We start from the raw sequence: 19,574 nt of genomic DNA, 5'->3' as shown, positions 1-19,574 counted from the left end.
TCTGAAATATAAAAATTTCACTTTTCTTAGTTTATAGACTCAATATAGAGTAAAATATACTTGTAGGTATCGGGGTAGGGGTGGCAGCAAAACTATTCAAGTGCTTAAGGGCCTTCAAATGTCTTAATCTGGCCCTGAGTGAATGTCGTACATGGATAAGTGTTTAATAAAAGTATTTGGTTTTTTAAAAGTTGAAACTATTTAATCTTTTAATTTTTTTCTTTTTTTAATTTAATTTAAAAGTTAATAAAGTATGTAGTCAATTAAATATTCATGATGAATTACAGAATGGCTTATAATTTTAGTCAGTGGCTGTTGTTGGCAGTTTTATTATATAAAATTGTAAAGTATGGACAAAAGGCAGCTAAAGTTGCTATATCTCCTTTATCTCAGAAGGAAATGGAGGGATAGATGTATGTGGGTACATCCTATTGATGAACAGGGACCTTCGTATGGTGCTTTTAAAGGTATTTATGGCAAATAATTAAAAAAAATTCCTTGTAAAATCATCTTTTAAAAAGTAGCCAAAGATGCGGACGAATTTGACCACGTCGTGTGAATAGCTCCATATAACCTAATGTACAAAACCTGTATGTGTGAGTGCAGGCTCCGCATTTAGGTTTTGACACCTACAGACATCATCCAGACCCACATGAACACTTCGAAGGTGCGAGCGCATTCCACATCGTCTGAGAGGCTCCGTATATACCAATTGTTAAAACTTCTGGACCCGTGTCTGCATCCGCTTTGTGTGAAAGAGCCCTTACAATGACCCTTTATTGTGCTCCTGATTGGAAGTAGAGTGGTTCCGATGGTCTTTGAACTTAACAAAATACCTCTGCCAACCTCACGAAATACCAATAGTTCCATTTGAATCTAAATGTTTCCTGTTCTATGAAAAATTGTCCTCTATGTTGAGAGACTGTTGTAGAAGATAGGCACCATTATCACAAGGTATATAAGTACAGCCATCGGGTTCATCTAGAATTGAGCTGTTTTCTGTCCCTGAAGACAAGTAAACCATTCATCTCTGTAATTCATGTCGTTCTGGCCCAAGTCAATTGATCATTTTAGTGTTGCTTTAAGAGATCTACAGTGAATGTTTTAAAATACATGCTAACTGGTGGACTGCAAACGATAATGGTGTACATGATAATGGTGTACATGATAATGGTAATACATGAATTAAGCTTCATGAAATTTTATGCACAAATAATTTCTGGCTAAATGCAAAATATCTATCCATCCAAGCTGTGGTCACTTTAGGTCTCCCAATTCACATTATCTACAAGTGATAGTGTAGTAATATTTTATATATACTTTGATCTGCATCCCGTTTGCAATATCTTTGTCAGTCACACCCTTCAGACTTTTAACACCAGATCTTAGCCAGATGTAGTGTAACAAACATTGTGAGGCATAATGAAAACTACTTGCAATAAAAGTTTTCGAAGGAGCATTTATATTCTTTTAATGATTACGTAATAGCAGCCACGCTAAAATATGCAAATATAGTGATCTGTTGCTTTGCTAGTTTTTAATTAAAGCCTATACTTTTGAGACGGGTTGTTTTCCTTTTTTTAATTAATTTATTTTTCGAGAAATTCTATTCAACCATTGTGAAATGACTTTCCCGGCATGGGGTTCATGTACAAAAAACTTGAGATAGAAATGTGGAACAGTTGATTTGTTCAAGAAAAACTGTTTATATACTTTTTCTATAAACTATAACCTTGTTCAATTTCTGATCAGTCTCAGATAAAATATCTAGTCATCTAAGTCTTTAATATCATCTGTAGGATTAAACTGAATATGGAAATTTAAAAAATTAGAACAAAATGATTGGAAAATCATTCTTGAATAGTTTTGAATTTTCTGAATTTTTCCACTATTATAACTTTTATAAAAGCCTTAAAATGTAGCTCATTAACTAATTATAATTACTTATAGGTTATTGCTGGTGTGAAATTATGGAATGGAGATCTGGAGGTGACTGGGAATATTTACATAAGAGGGTTTGCAGATGTTGATATTATGAATGGCATCAGACTGACAGACTTTTTAGAGCAAGCAGTCTTTTTGAACCAACCAGCTCAAATCAAAGGTACTTTTAATTTGTTTTTTATCTCCTGTATTAATAAATTGTAATGAGTATCTGAAAATTTGAATTTGTTTTTTACTAGGGACAAAAATATTCACCAGTCCTATCGTAATTTCGTCTGATGTGAATGCTGAATTTATCAATAATCTCAGACTCAAAGTAGATGTTATCACAGTGCAATGTGGTGACAATGGTAAGATTTTATGGCTTATTTCTCTGAACAAGCGCCATGTAAACATGTCTCTTTAGAAAAAAGTAAAATGTCATATTTAGTTGAATAATTTTGGCTGAGATTTAAAAATAAATTTCTTAAATATTTTATAAAAGCATGTTATAAAATTAAGGACTTGTGAAATTTTGAATGTTTATTTTCTATGTAAAGTTTTATTTTAATTTGAGGGAATTTTCATTTACAGAATCACAAGTTATCACTGGTCAAAAGACTTTCCAAAACCTAACGGTATTTGGTGATATATCTGTTGAAGGCTATGTTAATGGTTACAAGCTGGCAGATATAGTGGGAAACACTTTTATGATGCATGGAGATCAAATAATCACTGGGCATAAAACTTTCCAGGTTTGTATCTTCCATATGGTTTTTAATTTTTCACGTTTATAGTTCCCATTTAGAAATTTTTATGCAAGTATGTAAAAAATGAAGATTTCATGAAACATTTCTTAGTTTATTCTTTCGAATGATCAGATTATCTTTAAATAAAAATGTTATAAATACCTGAAGTTTATCACAAAGTTTTATCAATGAATTATTAGCTATTTTATATGAAGTAATTTTTTTTCTTTAACTCAGATTTAAGTAAGATATCTAAGAAGTAAAATATATCACTCAGACTTTGAAAGCTTATTTTTATCAGCCATGTTAAAGCTATCATTTTATCAAATTTTTATGATAACATAAAAGACTGTTTAAAGTCTAACATTTTGCAAAATGAGTTTTATTCCCAAATTTTTCATATGCTAGGAAATTTAACATTGAAGTCTGGCATAAAGTCCATAAGATTTGTTAGTTGCATGTAATACAAGCTTTGTTTATTTTATTAAGCTTTAACTTTACTATCTAGTTGGAAGCTTTGAGGATATCATTAAGTAACCTTGGCGAAAAATTTCAACTAAAATGTTTGCTGAATCAATCTTAATATCTTGAGGGTTTTTATTTGTAAAATAATCTGTTTTGATTATTGGTTTTCATTAATATGTTTGAAATTTCTTAAGTTTATATATATGTATATGTATGTACAAGTTTTTTTATTATCTAGAGATCTGTAGCATTCCTCAAGAATTTGTCTCCTGTGTCTATAAATGAACTAGTTGTTAGTAGGGATTTGGTTACCCTGGACACGGCACAAAACTTACTTGCCAATATGGTCTTCTTTGATGCTGTTAATATTGATTCAAATTTGGAAATTCATGGTAATTTTTTTATTACTTGATATTCATTTGTATAGATTGATATTTCAGTTCTTTTAGCTAATTTTTTTTTTAATATTTTTAGGTCTATTGAACGGTGTAGATTTGAAGAAAATTTCCGAAGAAGCTCTGTATACAAACACAAATGAAATAGTTCTAGGAGAAGTCGTAATTGATCATGCAGTTGTTCAGAAGCCAGTATTTATTGAAGGAACCATAAATGATATGAGCCTTGATTCATTTTCTAAAGAAGTGAATGATTTCTGGAATGAAAGACATAGAGATATCATCAGTCTTGGAAATATGACCCAGTATCATTGTGAACTTGCACAATATTTGCATTCATCTTTTGAAAGTATGTTTTCCCTCCTCAATTTACCATCTAACATTTTTACCTGTATCAACACCTATGATCTTAAAAAAAAAAAAAACCTCATGCCTAAAGTTTTTGAATTTTGTTTAAATAGTTTTATGTTAAAGTGAAATGTTGAACTCATTGTAATTAGCCTTTTATAGACCAAACTCTGAATGATCTTGATTATTTTTTTTTTTTAATTTCCTTTTCTGATTTTTAAAACAAGATGACAAATTCGCAAGAACTTTGTATATGTTTTCTGAACTTGCTCATGTTTATAAAAACATTAAATACAAAATTGCTTTTCTTTTTGAAAAATATCTACATTTTTTTTTAAATCCCAAGTGCTGAAATTTTTTTTAAATTTAAGTTTGAAATCTCGTACCTTCAAAGAAAAATTTTTTCATGTATCAAATTTTTTTTATTCATTAAAACTGATGGTTTTCCAATTGGGAACATCAGTTTTAATTGGATACAAAGTTAACATTAAAATAAATCATTCATAAAAAAACATTACAAAGTGAATGTTATTTAATCAACTTTTTGTAATATTATTAAAATTTTGGAATAAAAAAATTCAAACCAATGAAATTCATAAGCTCTTGATTTTTCTTTTTTCTAGGTTCCTATAGCATATTGAGTAGTTTCAAGTTGCATCAAGTTCTGAATTTATCTGTGGATCGTATAGAAGTTTCAGATGATTATCCTTATCTCCAGTTAATTCAAATGCAAAACTCTATTCAGTCTCGCAGAATGCATTACCAGTGGCACTCTGATAAGAAGTTCTACTTCGTCAGCGAAGATGAAGCAAGTGGTTCAAGCTATAAAAGATTGTCATTTGAAGGCCGAGAGATTACCATATATATTGGTATCAAACCTAGAGGTATATTTCACGTGCATGCTTAAATACAAATGCAAGGCCACAACAGGCAAAATGCCCAACAAGGTGGCTGAGAAAGATTCCCATAATGAATATAGATGTCATATCTTTAAAAGACAGCAACCCAATTAAAAATGCAATTACAAAAACTAGAAACTATGTATATACACATGATAAAATATTATACAATGCCTATAAAAAAAATATTTATGGTTGTCTTATTCTAAGTATAGATAGCTTCTTTATTTACCCTAACATGTTTATCGTATTTCTTTTTAAACATTTCAATAGTGTTGGAATAGCTTACCCCAGGGGGTAGTAAAGTCTATTTGTTAACGAGAGTTTAAAGTCTATTTGTCAACTTATCAGTTGATACTGGTGCTCCTTGTCGAAGCAGTGGATTGGTATATTAATAATTCATGGTCAATCCCATTGAAAGTTTTTTTGTCGCACCACGGTCATTTTCTGCACATGAGGGCTATAACATAAGTCCTCATGTGCAGAAAATGACCGTGGTGCGACAAAAAAAATTAACAAGAACATGCGTAGTTTTTCTCTGCACCTCTTTAACCAGGTCTGTCCCTCTGCAGGTATAGTCTCCAAAACCTTGAAGCATACTTCAGTCCAGGACAAACTAAGCCTCGGAAAAGCAGCAGAATGACTTTAGAAGGCCTTTTGAAAATAACCTTTTGCGTCGACCTTTTGAAAATAAAATCGAACATTCTACTTGCTTTTTCGACCACCGCTGAACAATGTTCAGAAAACCTAAGCTACTTATCTATGAGAATTTCCAAATCAGTAACCCTAGTTGTATCCAGGATAATAACACCATTCAATTCATAAGAGAAACGTGGGTTTTTCAAACCAAAATGAAAGACCATGCACTTGTCAACACTAAACATCATGCTCCATTCATTTCCCCATGCCCCTATCCTGTTTAAGTTGGTCTGGGGCAACTCCCTATTGCTTTTATTCCGACTATCCTTATTAGCTTCACGTCATCTGTGAATATACTAATAATCCCATTGATACCCTGATTGAGTTTATCAATTAAAAGTGAAAGTAGGGGGGGGCACCCCCAAAGAACATCTCTTTGAACACCACTTGCAATGCCTGTCCAATCAGAAAATTCCCTGTTTCCCCTTAACTCATTGTGACCATCTCTTAACCACAGTTCTATCCAATTCATCAAGTTTCCCCAATCTTATGTAAACGCTTCAAGAATGAATGCAATTTAAATGATTTGTATTTTTCTTCGTAATTAGTTGTTATTCAGCCACTCGTGACTTAGGAAGTTTTTTTTATAGCAAAATAAACTGAATTAATGATCAATATTTTTCCAAAAGATCTACAATGTTCTATATAGATTAAACGACCAAGTACACAATAATTATGAACTAAAATAAAAATAATGAGACAAAAAAAAAATTGTTTGTTATATTCAGGTCAATATTCAATATTTCATTTGTTTTATTGTATGCTTTTAATGCAGAGAGTTAACATTTTAATACATCCACTTCCTATATAAGCTGATAAATGCTATACATCTGTGGTAAATATCTTAAAGTGACTGTTTAGAAAGTTAAAATATAGTAAATACGAAAGGAAAAACAAATCACATGAATATCAGCTGATTTCATTAATGCAACCTTTGCTCAATTACTGCTGAAAGATAGTTTTCCCCTTTGAGACACTGATGTTTTTTCCCTGTGATAAAACTGCATGAACGTTTTCTATTAAGTTCACAAATCAAATTAAAATATTTTATGGTGCTGTATAGGTTTTGAATACATTACTAATTTGGTTTTCTAATTCATATTTGAAGATCTTTTCAGTATAAATTTCATATTTGAGCTGAAATTCCTAAAATCTTTTACTTGCTGAACTTTTTCATTTTTGTTTTTTTAGGCTCTGTGGTGAAAATTGATAATATCATTTTATCTGATATTGAAAGGGGATTTATAGATGGTGATTTTAATGCTTATTCAGGCGTTTTATTTTTGTCATTGTTGTACAGTGATAACACTGCCATTTGTAAATTATATATGATTACATCTGAAGATATCCTAAAAAGCAAAGCTCAATACATTAGCAGTCTTTCAGTCAAAGGTAATTTTTCTCTAATCCGAAGACTCATTTATATTTCAAATTTTTTTGCTTTAATTAAAACATATGGATGTCAAAGAAAAAAAATGCATGTAATATTGCAGATTATATTGGCATTATCTGGATTTGTGATTTTTTTTTTTTTTTTATAGTGTAAATTTGTAGACAAGCTTTTTCTGAGTTGACGTATTATAATTTTCTGTTCTGTTTTAAAAATACCCATAGTTGCTATGATATTTAAATGGTTTTACCACCTATTGAGTACAATCAAAATTGCAAGAATTGGATCATGTGTAAAAACTTTCAGTTTGTTTTAATTTTTTCTATCAATGTAAAATAAAAATATATAAACAGGCTCATTTTTTGTGCAATATCAATTTTATCTTTTTCCTAGGTGCTAAATCGCTTGCCATGTTCAATTTGGACCAAGTCATACATTTGGCAGTGTCTAGTGACAATTCTGATAATGGCTCTTTTGAACTGTCTAAAATATATGCCTGGTTGAATGACGGTTGGAAATTCGTTCAAGATATCCAAGCATCTGCTAGCAGACATGTTATTCACTTCATATATTACAATCACCATTATTTGGTGTTCACAAATGTTGTCTCTGATAATAGAGAACAAAATTCTATTTTGGTGAGATGTAATTTTGCATTGATTCTTTGTTTTAAAGCCATTGTTTTATTTAATTATTCGTGTAACCCAAATTAACCCAATTCGTTTTTAGACATAGCTTTATGGTTTTAAGTTTCAAAAATGTATACACAACATGTTGAATTACAAAGAATTTAAAGAAAAACAATATGGAGCAGTAATTGTATTTTAGTTACTATACTCTGTCGCATAATTTTGCCAGCAATTATACTGGTATGCAGCATTTTTATGTTGGCATTTCTCTAACACAAACACCCATAACTCTGACATGAATATATTAGGGCCGTGCATATATACAGGATGATTCAAAACTCATTGTACAAACTTTTAAGTAAGCTAGAAAACACAAAACAATCACATACGAATGTACGACTTGAAACCCCAACCTGATTAGCTGAAGAAACGAAGATGCAGAAATGACTAGCCAGTAATGATTGGAAAAAATCTTATCTATACTTTACACGAGGACAGTACTTAGAGCACTTGTTGTGGAACTTAACGTGTACAAGTTCTTACTGTCCCGTTGCAAGAATCTGTCGCAGCTGCAAACATTCACGAAATGTCTGATTGTCAAACTCTCTTGAAAATACCAATGCGGTGTGGTTGTGAAGCGTTCATAACTGTGAATGGTGAGAACTTTAAGCACTTGTTGTGAAACTTGTACACATACTGTTTTCACGTAAAGTAATGTTAAATCATTTTTCCACTTATTATTGGCTTGTCATTTCTCCATTTTTGTTTATCCTCCAGCTGATCAGGTTGGGGTTTCCGGTCATACATTCCTATACGATTTTTGTTTTCTACCTCTAAAAGTTTGTATGTTGAGTTTTGAATCGCCCTGTATTCATACAATTTCTAGCATGCTAGACCTATTCATTAGAAATTCCCTAGAGCAGTGATTCTTAATCTATTTTGACTCTGATAAATACAAGCGGTTTCTTAACATTTCAGGGCGAATCCCCAAAGGACTTTAATTAAATTTACTGATTTATTTTATTGACCTGGAGTAGGACACTTCAGGAAGAGCTCCACAGAGCACAGGTTGAGTACCTCTGCCCTAGATGAATGTTAAAGGTGTATGGTTCTGTAGCAGTATTTTCATGTATAGTTGGCGTAGTAGCTAGAACACATGTTTCAAAGGAATCTAGTACAATATACAAGTCAATGCCATATACTTACAAATGTTCTCAACTATTCTCCCTCTCCCCTGTGGTAAGAACTTTTTTTGAGGTTTTTAAAAACTATTTTTTTACAGGTATATAGGAACACTGCAGGCAAGAACAAATTTAACTTCTTTCAAAAGATTCCATTTGATAACACCAAAAAACTTGCTACTTTTGAATTTGGAGGCTTGCAAGACCTGTATCTGACAACTTTTAATTCCACGGTGATTCAGATGTTTCTACTTGAAGGCGAGGCTGGATTTCAGTCGCACCTGTCTCTTCATGGCAACTGCATTTCCGATGTGAAAACCTTGTCGTTGTATGGAGATTTGTTTCTTGTTGTTGGACACCAAAGTGGACCTATTGAAAGGCATTCAGTCGTTATTTACAGAGGTTCAACCAAAGGTAAAATATTTTATGTGAAATTCGTGAAATGATGTTTCTTTTGGGTTTTTCTTTCGCAACTATGTTGTGAATAAGTTAATGAGCATGTATAATGTATTCATAATTTTGGTGTCTAAAACTTGAGTGGCAATCATGTTTGATAATGGATTCACACAGACATTAAGCTTGCATTTTAAAGCTATTAATTTATGGGATTTCTTTGATCATTTTGACCTAGGTTCTTCTGTTACTGCTAAGAACTTGGCCTGTTCCTGACAGACGTAGTAACCATAGGTCTCATCTCATGCAAGCATTTAACTGAAGCCCATCAAAACTAATGTTAAATTTGTGATATTGTTTATGCTAATGTTGTTTAACTAATGTTATATTTTAAAAATCTGTATTTTAAATTTTAGTTCTGGTTTTAGTAAAGTTTCATATTTAAAAGTTTATGAATTAAAATGTTTCACTTGATTAATGATTTGATGTATCAGCCTTTCATTGCTCTCATGAATAATCATCACTATCACGAGATAAAATCCCAATACTCAAGCATTTTATGAAAATTTTAACCGCATAGGTATTTTTTTTTTTTAAGATAAAATAAAACAATTTTAAAGTCCCAAGAAACTTGAATTTTCCAATATCTGGTAGTAATCTTTTGTGTGGGAAGAAAGTCTTTAATGTAGTAAATATAATGGTAAGAGTTATTGAGACGATTTTAACATAGTAAAATATATAGTGATAGGATTTTGTGAAAAGTTAATGAATGCATAAGGTAGGTGTGTGTGTGTGTGTGTAAAACATGTGTAATTTCAAATTCAAGTAAAAATTGCTCACCGTGTATACAATTTCACACGAAGGGTTTGAAATTTTTGCCGTTCAGATGTTTTACAAATTCTGCTTGTCAAGTATGTCAAAATGCAGTCACTTATTATATTAACATTTTTGTTCCTATGTAAAAAGTCTTTTGTGCATACCTTTTTATGCCACACTATATTTGCATGCAACTTTATTACTGCATATTAAGTTTTTCTTGTCACATTTATAATTGTAATTTCTTATAGAATTCAAAAAATGATACAATATTTTTTATAACTCCTTATGTACATAACTAAGAACTGAATTCTAATCTAACATTTTATTTTTGGGTTATTTAACTCTGATTATTCTCTGAATCTGAGGTTAAAAACTTTACCCAAGTTTGGATGGACTATTAAATCAATGATTGAAATCAGTGTTTCCTAACCTTTTTGTCCCATAGCTCCCCCAATGCAATCTAACCCATAGGATCCTATGTTATACCTGTAGCTTCTACCGCCCCCTGGAATATTTCATTTCCCCCGGGGCATTAATGCCTACATTGGGAATCGCTGATCTAAATTGAAAAAATAAATTTCCAAAAAATGTAAATAAATTCTTACTTGAAGAAAATCTTTTTGCATAAGCACTCTTAATTTTGTAACTCTTGTCATAAAAAAAAAAAACTAGTAAACAGGGCTGGTAGGATTTACATGTGCTCAATATTCTTGGTTTCCTCGTAAATGCTAAAAACCTGTAAAAACAATTAAGACTAATATTTGTAATATTCCTAAGTTGTTACTCCAACTTGAGTCACCTGTAACTTGTGCAGTATGCTCATTTTTAGTTGTTTAGTTTTGTTTCTAAAGAATTCTGTTCAGATGCTTGATCTAGAATTTTTTCTGACTTCTGCCATCCCATTTTCCTCCTATTCTAATTTTCTTGTGACTCCATCCGAATTTTCCACCCTGTGAGTGTCTGGCTACATCATTAACAATTTTTTTATATTAAGTTTTTGATTTTCTTTTGGTCGTAAATCATCACGACCATATTAAAACGATGGCAATTGAATGTGCTATGAAATACATGGATTCCGGTATTTCAAAAACTTTTAAATTATAGTGGTTGAAGAAAATCTTTCTTTAATGGATTACAGTCTAACCCTATCTTAATGCCACCATCTATGCCATAGAATTTTGGTGATATAAGTGTGACATTATGCCAGATCATGGTCGAAATAGTGTTTCAGAGAGGCTACATTACATGCAGTAGTTTATTATAAACGTACGACTGAGTATCTTATCAGTGTTACTCTAAATAAACTAACCTATTTTATACACATTCAATTTTAAGGTGAGAAAATTCTTAATTTTAAAAACACTACAATTAAATGTTTCTTGATGTAAAACTTGATGAATATTCATTTACCTCTGAAATTATTTTAACTCTGCATAAGTTTAGCAATGCATTTTGTAAGTAGAGAAAAACAAAAAATACAATGGCGGAATTGTTTTTTATAGTCTGTATTCGTTTGGTAATCACAAATTTCCCGTTTCTCAGTTATTGAAAGAACACCTTTCTCCAAAATTTGAATGGAGCAAATCAAGGAAGATGATAGTACACGAAATGTAATGACCAACGATTAAGAGCATGCAATGTTGAAAAACTTCTCTTACAACCTTGAAAAACTTAAGTGTACTGTATATTTTTTGAAAACTTCCCTTATTGATAAATCAACCGGGGGTTGTTTTGCTTCCTACACATGCATTCAGATATTCAATGTACTTTCTAAGACCCCCAACCACACCATTATTTATTCAAGTCATTTGCTCTAAACTATTATGTTGACTGATAATAAAAGTGGAATTAAAAAAACGATAAATCCTGAACTCCTTTTTTAGAAAAAAAAAACAAACTAAGATGTGGGGAGAAAATTTGTGGAAATAATTTGTGGAAATTTTCTTTTGGAAAATGAGACTTTGTATACATCCAAACAACAGTTAGCACTATAACAGGTTTTTCACATAATTCCTATATGGAAGATTTATTCATTGGAAATTTTTGTGGGGAGCTATAATGGGGTTAGACTATATAAATTCAGGAAACTCATTTGGTAAAATTATCTGAAATCTCCATCCCAATGCAAGACTCCCCAACCAGCGAGCCAAATGCGTTCTAACAAGCACTTACATATGCGATTCAAAAACTATTCTGTATAAGTATGCTGTTTTAGTTCTGGTTTTACAACCCCAAGGAGAGAAACGACCAAGCTTATATTTTTTCGACTTCAGTAAATTTGGCTTTGAGGTGCTTTCTCTCATCCATTAGTTTGCATTTACAGTGGCCCAAAAAGTTTTTCCTTTTAATGGTGACAAAGAGGTTAAAGTTGGATACTCGCAGTTCCAATGGGTTTTATTCAATGTTTAATAACGGGACAGTGAGACTTTTTAAAAACGTCAATCTTAAGTCTATTTTTCCTTACAAAATGGATTGGTTTTGCTGAACTTATAAGAAAAGTATCTACAGCTGTGTAGGAATATTTTTTATATAGACCAATATTAATCAAGGGCTCCTTGGAGAGGGGGAAGGTTGAGAGTTCTGCATCGGCGATCAAATTTTAATTCTAATTTTTTTTTACAGTGGTTCTTAAAAGAGTACATATGTCCTCGGAGGTGCGAGATAGGAATTATTCACTAATAAGAGTTAGATTATAGGTATACTTATTTCTCAAAGGGGTGCGAGAATTTGAATCGAACCTGGGGAGGGTGCGCGCATAATTGTAAATGTTTTGTGCTAAGCATTTATCAAATTAGCCCTCTGACATGCCATTCAGGCACGTCTTTGAAGCCACCAGCCATAACTATAATGGGTATACTGTGCAATGCATACTACTCTCCCTCCTGCGTGCACAATTGAGTCCATGTATGATACCACCCATGTTTTATTCATGTCTGTACCTCTGCTTGCTTATGGTAGTATTCTTGACAAAAGTTGACCCCTTTTCAGTTAGATGCAAGCAGAGCTAATTTTGATCCTCCCCGAGTGCTGGGAGACAATGAATCTGTGAATGCAAAATTTTCGTTTGAAAGTGTCTGATTATTGCAATAATGGCATTGAGTTCTGTGTCCTTATAATCTTGTATAAATATTAATTAGATAAAATATAGTAGATATAGGCTTTGATACAACTATCAAAGCCTATATCTACTATATTTTATCTACTAAATATTTAGAATATGCACATACTACAGGCCTTTCAGTTCTCCTAAAAGAAAATGGGAAGAGTTTCAGACCAAGTTTCCGGAAGAGAAAACGTAGTGCAGTACTCAGAATTCAGTTTCTTCAGGTGAATTCGGAGCTACCGTGGTCATTTTTTGCACACGAGGGCTGTTATTAGACCGGGACCTAAACAGTTAATTGCCAAATCCTAACAGCGTTCGACATTTTTCTAATATCTCGCTGAGGAATTGACAATACAGAACACAATTCGGTATAGCAGTATATTCTGAGGTCATACCGCTAACTTCAAGGTGCGAATGTTAGCCGGTCTCCTATTTGAAAAAGTTTTTCCCGCAGAGAGAGCAGGCAGACCTTCACCATGATGCTTGCATAATATATGAACATTCAGGCATTTATTTCAAAATATGGAAGACTGGTGGCATCACCAGCAAGAACACTAAACAACTCAACATAAAATACGTTAGAGCGACACACAGCACGTTCCTGCAGGTACAGATTCTTAGAAGTTCCGCAGAATTTGTAGGAGGTGCGTGTACAGTTAAATAGTAGCAGTGATATTGCATCTGGGCGTCAAATTTTTCCTGACGCCCAAGGAACGAATGGGGTACCTAACTCGGGACACCTGAACATTCTTCTGGTATTGCAAACGAGTATTTTATCGGCCTGTGTTACCGCGCCCTCGTTAAGAAATGGACATTTAAGGGAAATGTAATTTTGTTAACCCATCTGTGTGTACCCACTAAACTCATGTACGCTTTTTTTAAGCTGTACTCATTGTTTTTTCGTGGGCACAAAGCAACCATCAATAATTCATGCAATACACCGCACCCCTACTTCCTACGTATGCTTTTGAGTCGCGTATACATACGAGGCTGTCGTATAATTTAAGTTCAGTGTGAAACGAGAGCTTGATTTTCTTGAACGGGTCCAATTGCGTCATTAAAAAATTCCTCGCAGTGGTAAAACGCTTGAACCGAATTATCAATTACAATAAAAGATTTGAGTGATAATATTTAAGAAATCTCAAAAATCTGCAGTTATTTTGGGGCCCACTTAGAATGTTAATCTTTCAGCGAGATGCGTTATTCACATGATTTTGCCTGTTACGCAAAGGCTGGAACCCTTTATTCACTTTGAAAGACATCGGCCCAGTCAACATTTCTAAGGATCTCTGGTATAAAAAAAAGGCATTGCTGCTTTGGTTGGTTCCCCCATGAATATCGATCCAAGATGTCTGGTTAGTCAACGAATGTACAGTATTTAGTTTAATTGCAGCCACTGTCCTCAGAGATGTATTCGCATAAGCGTGGGGCGGCAAATTTGTGTAGCTCAAAATTGGTAGTGAAACTATTAATCTACCTCTGGTACCCCCCTTCCGTAAATTGCAAACGAGCATCCGAAGCATTTTATGCTTGTGGGTTTAGGAAACCGAGGGATGCCCAGGCTGTCATAGACGCACACTTTGTCCCAAAGAGGACTCCGGTGTCACCGAAACTTTAAGAAAAAAATATCCTGCCTTCACTTACTGCAGAAATAAAATAAAGCCATACACGTGAGCAGGTACTTCACTTCTTGGATAAATCGAGTATCAAATTGAACTTGTCGAATCGACTTGTGAGTACTCGTCTTGAGTTTTATGTAGGAAGTTTTGATTTCTGTGAAGCGGGTAAAAGCTCTCGAGCGCCACACGAATTAAGAATCTTCGTCAAATATCCTACTGTGAATTGGAACCGGTGACGTGTTTACAGGGAGAGGTGGGGGGGGCTATAGTTGCACTGGGGGTTTGCCGCCCAGTGTGGCAAATTTGAGGAACAAGTGGGAGAAAGGGGGCAAAATTAGTATAATCCTCAATAAATTCGCCTCTGCCCAGACATCAAGGGATTAGGTCAAGGAGTGACCTAGAGCGTGTGCAAGCATGCGAATTACCAAAAGTGATCTAGAATACTGTTTCTTAACCTTTTTCGCCTATGGGTCCCCCTTTGCAGTGCCGTCTTAATGCATGGGGCCTCAAGAGAATGAGATTCGGTTGAATTTTTCTAGAATTTACTTATTTACTTGGTAGAGCCTAGAAAACCGCTTGGTCGGGGGCCCATGATGCGCTTAAGACGGCCCTGCCCCTTTGGAGCATATTTTATCCTAGATCCCGACCTTCATCTCGGAGCAAAAGCGGATTTATGGGTTTGCCTCCTGTTCTAATCTAATTTTCCTCACAATTTATTGCCGATTTTGGCCATGGTCCGCTTGGCCCCCTCCCCCACAAAAAAAACACATCTGTCCAAGAGCGTGACCATTTATACTAATTGGATTTTTTTTTTTTTTTGAGTGAATTGATTTACAAAAAGTTTATAAATAAGGTCCGCTTTCGGATCCCTAGCCTTCAGCGAGCTTTCCTCTTGAGGAGCCTCTACAATAAGTGATAGAGGGTCTCGTATACTTACCTGTAAAGTGATAGAGATTACATATTTACTTCCGACAATCATTACCAAATAAGGTCCTCTATGGTTCCAGGCTATGCCCAGATGGGCTCATAAGTGTTAAGATGGGGGATGCTTGTACTCGCAGTTCACTGGATTCGGAAAGTAGTCATTCACACCATACTGTACGTAAAAGCTTGATTTCTTCACACCAGAATTCATATTTTCATAGCTATCTGTGCCCTTGCTTTTGATTTTCACCCGTGCCGCCCCCCCCCCAGAATATCCCGTATTCTTTTTGACTCGGAAATTTTTACACATCGAAATATGAAAGGAAAGCGTGCGTAGATAAATAAGCGCAGGTGATATATTTTTCGGTGTTGAAATGCTCTATATTCAACTCTGCTATTCAATGCATAATTCATCTCAGCACATCTCCTTTCTTGCACTTCCAAAGTGTTATCTATCTTTAGAGAAGCTGGTTTGTGAGGAAAAAAAAATCAAGTTCTTTCTCTTTTTCGCGTTCTTTCCGCTCAACATTTTTCCGAATGATTCCTTTCTTTAGTCGATTTCCCCAGCACAAATTTGGTTTCCTTGTTCATCTCCCGATAAATGCGTCTTTCAGCCAACACCATAATAGAAGAATCTATAGTTTGGCTTCGGAATGTTCTCTGGCTGCCCATTTCTGTATACCTATACCAGGTAAAAGGTTCTCGCGAAACCCTTGATGATAATTACGCTGTTCTAAAAAACTCCAATTTTGTATTTAATCCAAAAACAAGTGTCCCTAACGGAAATTGCTGCCCCAACAAAATCATAGCCCAGGACCTTAATTTAAATATTTATTGTCGTAAATCGTTGTGCCAGATCTTATCATGGAAGCTCCTATTCTATGCAGGACTGAGGTTCTTGCATGGTCCCCACAAAAAAGTTGAGCAGGGCTCTTGCCTGGGGCCCGATTCTCATCAGATGTGATTCTATTTTTGTTTTTCACACTACAAATTCATTAGAGGGGTGCCCGTGAAGATCTCAACCCAGGGCGGGATGCGGAGCCATGGGTATCCGTGCCGTGCCCGGTTGAACTCATGGTTGAGATTTGCAGGGTTGTAGCCCTATCAACCTATTGGAAGGCATATTCACGAATCGAGAGCTTTGGTTATAACCATCACCAGAAGAAGAGCACCCGCACAAGAACTCTTGACACATGGCTTTAACTGAAATAATCATGATGCTAACCATTGAATCATAGGGTGTTCATCTGAGTTGTCGGTGAATATCTCCTGAGTATGAAATCAAGCATCGATTCTCAAGGGGATTCATAGGGCTAACAGGTGTCTAGCACGAGTGCCCGGGACAAACCTCATTGTTTTTTACACTATATAGGAGGCCCCACCAAAAATTTGTCTTGGGGTGGTGCTCCAGGATGGTGAGGGGAATGATGAGCATCGAGATGCTCGGTGAAAAATGTGCCCTTTAACTTTTTTTTCCAGATAGGGAGCACATTGCCTTTATTGCACCTGCACAGACCTGTTTCTTTATTCACAGAATTTCGGTATCTGTGCGGAATGATAACATGCTGCCTTATACAATATGGGGAATTTTTTTCTGCACAGCAAAGAAAATTCTGTGTACATGGAAGCATTCTCAGACTCTAAACGGTCATATTTTGTAAACTTATTCACCATAAAAAAATGGCGCCTTTCTTAGGCACCTTTGTCCATAAACAATAAACAGCCGAAAATAAAATTTCATCAGCAAAAATATACCTTCCAGAAAATATTGAAAATACTTATACAGTATTATATTTAAACGCATCAATGAACTAGAACCCCCTTCCGTCACCTATCAAATAAACCGTTACAATTCTTCGATTGAAATTAATAACCGAATTTTGATTAATGTGCCGCTGGAAAAAAATTTGACGTGATATTAGTTGATATTTTATAAGTAATAATATTAACTAAAGTTGAATCATCAAATTTGCCTCGAAATTTTAACGTTTGTTATTTCCCAGCGGTAAAATAACGTTAATAAAACACGCAAACTGTAGCCGTCCTTGGCTTTCATATTGTTTTTGATTGTAATCACAGAAAGCCTACGATAGATTCACTTTGCGAGTTTTACCAATAATGTCTTACCACGCACAAATAACAATTGTTAAAATATCGAGGCAAACTTGATAATTCATCAGTCATCAACCGTTTTCAATCCACTGCTGGATGAGGGTCACCTTCAAATTTTTCCCTTTTTACTATGTCTGATGCTTTAGCCATCAAGTTGACTCCAGCCACTTTCCTGATATCGTCGATCCGTCTTGCGTAAGGGGACGCCTTCTCGGACGTTCAACACCACGGGGGTACCAATCTAGAATACTTGTGGTCCATCTGTTGTCCTGTCTTCTTGCAATATGTCCAGCCCATTTCCATTTTAAACGTTCAATTCTTTCCATGATACCTTTGTTTTGGTTCCTTATCCAACTGATTCGTTTTCTGTCTCTGCTTGTGATGCCTAGTATACATCTTTACGTTCCTTTGTATTGTCTGTAGCTTTTGTATCGTCTTGCTTGTGAGCATTGGCGTACGCAAAGGGGAGGGGGTTTGGGGTTCTAACCCCCCCCCTCAAGCCGAGATTACAGTGTTATTTTGCAGGAAAATCGTAACCCCCCCCCCCCCCCCGAGAAGGAAAAAAAAATTCAAACCCCCCTTGAGAAAATTCTGCGTACGCCTATGCGCTTGTGAGTGTCCATGTTTCAACTCCATAAGTCAGTGCTGGTAGCACACACTGGTTAAACACTTTTCTTTTCAGGCATAATGGCATGTGGCTCTACAGAATTAGTTTTTGCCAAAAGTGCTCCATCCAATCCTGATCCTTCTGTTTATTCCATTAATGATTCCGTTGTCCCTGCTAATTTCTTGTCCCAGGTACACACAGCTTTCTACTTCTATCTCTGTGTTGTCGAGCAAGATTGTCCTCTTCAACGCAAAGAGGTTGAACATAACTTTAGTCTTTTGCAGATTCATTTTCAAGTTCACCTGAATGCTTGCCTTCGCCAATTCTTGTATCATTTCTTCTAGTTCGTCTGGATTACTGCTGATAACAACTATGTCGTCTGCAAACTGCAAATGGTTGAGAAATTCTCCATTTATTTTAATTCGTTTCTCATCCCAATCCATTTTTCTGAATACTTCTGAAACAGCAGTAAGGCTGATGCTATCTCACCAAAACTCTTGTCTTGATAATTAAACTAATATTATTGCGTGTAAAATATTAACTAATTTCATATCATATTGCTTTTTTTATATGACACGTTAATCAAAATCCGGTTACTAATTTCAATCGAATAATCGTAACAGTTTTATTTGATAGGTGGCGTAAGTGATTCTGGTTCATTGATGTCTTTTTCACGTGTAAAATACAGCGTGATTCAAAATTCATGGGACAAACTTTAAGAGGTGATATAAGACATCTAAACAAGCATTTTTTAATCATAGAATTTACTGTCGAATCGCAAAAGTGGTAGAGGGTGTTTTTGGGGAACGATATGCAAATTTTTTTCCTAAGGATTTGCTGCGATATGTGCTATCATTAATTCGAGGGTGCATATGCACCTTCGATACGGGGGGTGGGCGTGGGGGGCAATACCCCCCCCCCAGCGTCAAAAGTGGAGTGGGCAGATCTAAGACGCCTTCATATAAAGGGTTTCTAGGCAGATCTAATATATATGTGTGTACATGAATTGACATCATCATCATCGTGCCCCCAGACTTCCAAGTCTATCTCCGCCTATGGCTACCCCCTCCCCTCTAGTTCCAGACCTGATCACTGCCAATTGAAATCGCTAACAAATAGTTACGTAGGTTTAGATTCACTTTTTGCGCATCGAAATGATCTCCCACCAGAACGGAATTTCAAAATATAAATGCGACCCGACAGGTCTTTTTTTTTTTTAAATCGATCTTTGTTCCCAATTTCCTGGGGTTTTGTTTTAATGGAGATTAGTACTATTATTTTATTTTGAGGAATCTGTAAAGTGTAATTTTTTTTTTTTT

At 34.7% G+C, this 19,574-nt stretch overlaps 1 protein-coding gene across 1 annotated transcript in view; it reads left to right on the top strand.

The window, feature by feature from the left end:
- LOC149082676 (uncharacterized) overlaps positions 1-9,521 on the top strand; it is a 46,116-nt gene extending 36,595 nt beyond the window's left edge. Inside the window, exons 18-27 of the mRNA XM_089235949.1 lie at positions 1,951-2,104; positions 2,184-2,294; positions 2,518-2,678; positions 3,376-3,529; positions 3,612-3,881; positions 4,504-4,764; positions 6,670-6,870; positions 7,262-7,506; positions 8,780-9,092; positions 9,310-9,521. Of these exons, the coding sequence (XP_089092075.1) occupies positions 1,951-2,104; positions 2,184-2,294; positions 2,518-2,678; positions 3,376-3,529; positions 3,612-3,881; positions 4,504-4,764; positions 6,670-6,870; positions 7,262-7,506; positions 8,780-9,092; positions 9,310-9,347 (1,908 nt within the window). The 3' untranslated portion in view covers positions 9,348-9,521. The remainder of the gene's footprint in view (positions 1-1,950; positions 2,105-2,183; positions 2,295-2,517; positions 2,679-3,375; positions 3,530-3,611; positions 3,882-4,503; positions 4,765-6,669; positions 6,871-7,261; positions 7,507-8,779; positions 9,093-9,309) is intronic.
- The last annotated feature ends 10,053 nt before the right edge of the window (positions 9,522-19,574 follow it).

Source organism: Pholcus phalangioides, unplaced genomic scaffold, assembly GCF_987345545.1.
Source record: "Pholcus phalangioides strain wild (caught in Gottingen) unplaced genomic scaffold, Ppha-v1.0 ptg000009l_1, whole genome shotgun sequence".
Lineage (NCBI taxonomy): Eukaryota > Metazoa > Arthropoda > Arachnida > Araneae > Pholcidae > Pholcus > Pholcus phalangioides.
The sequence above is the reverse complement of the archived record's forward strand: the minus strand, read 5'-3'. Positions and strand labels throughout refer to the sequence as shown.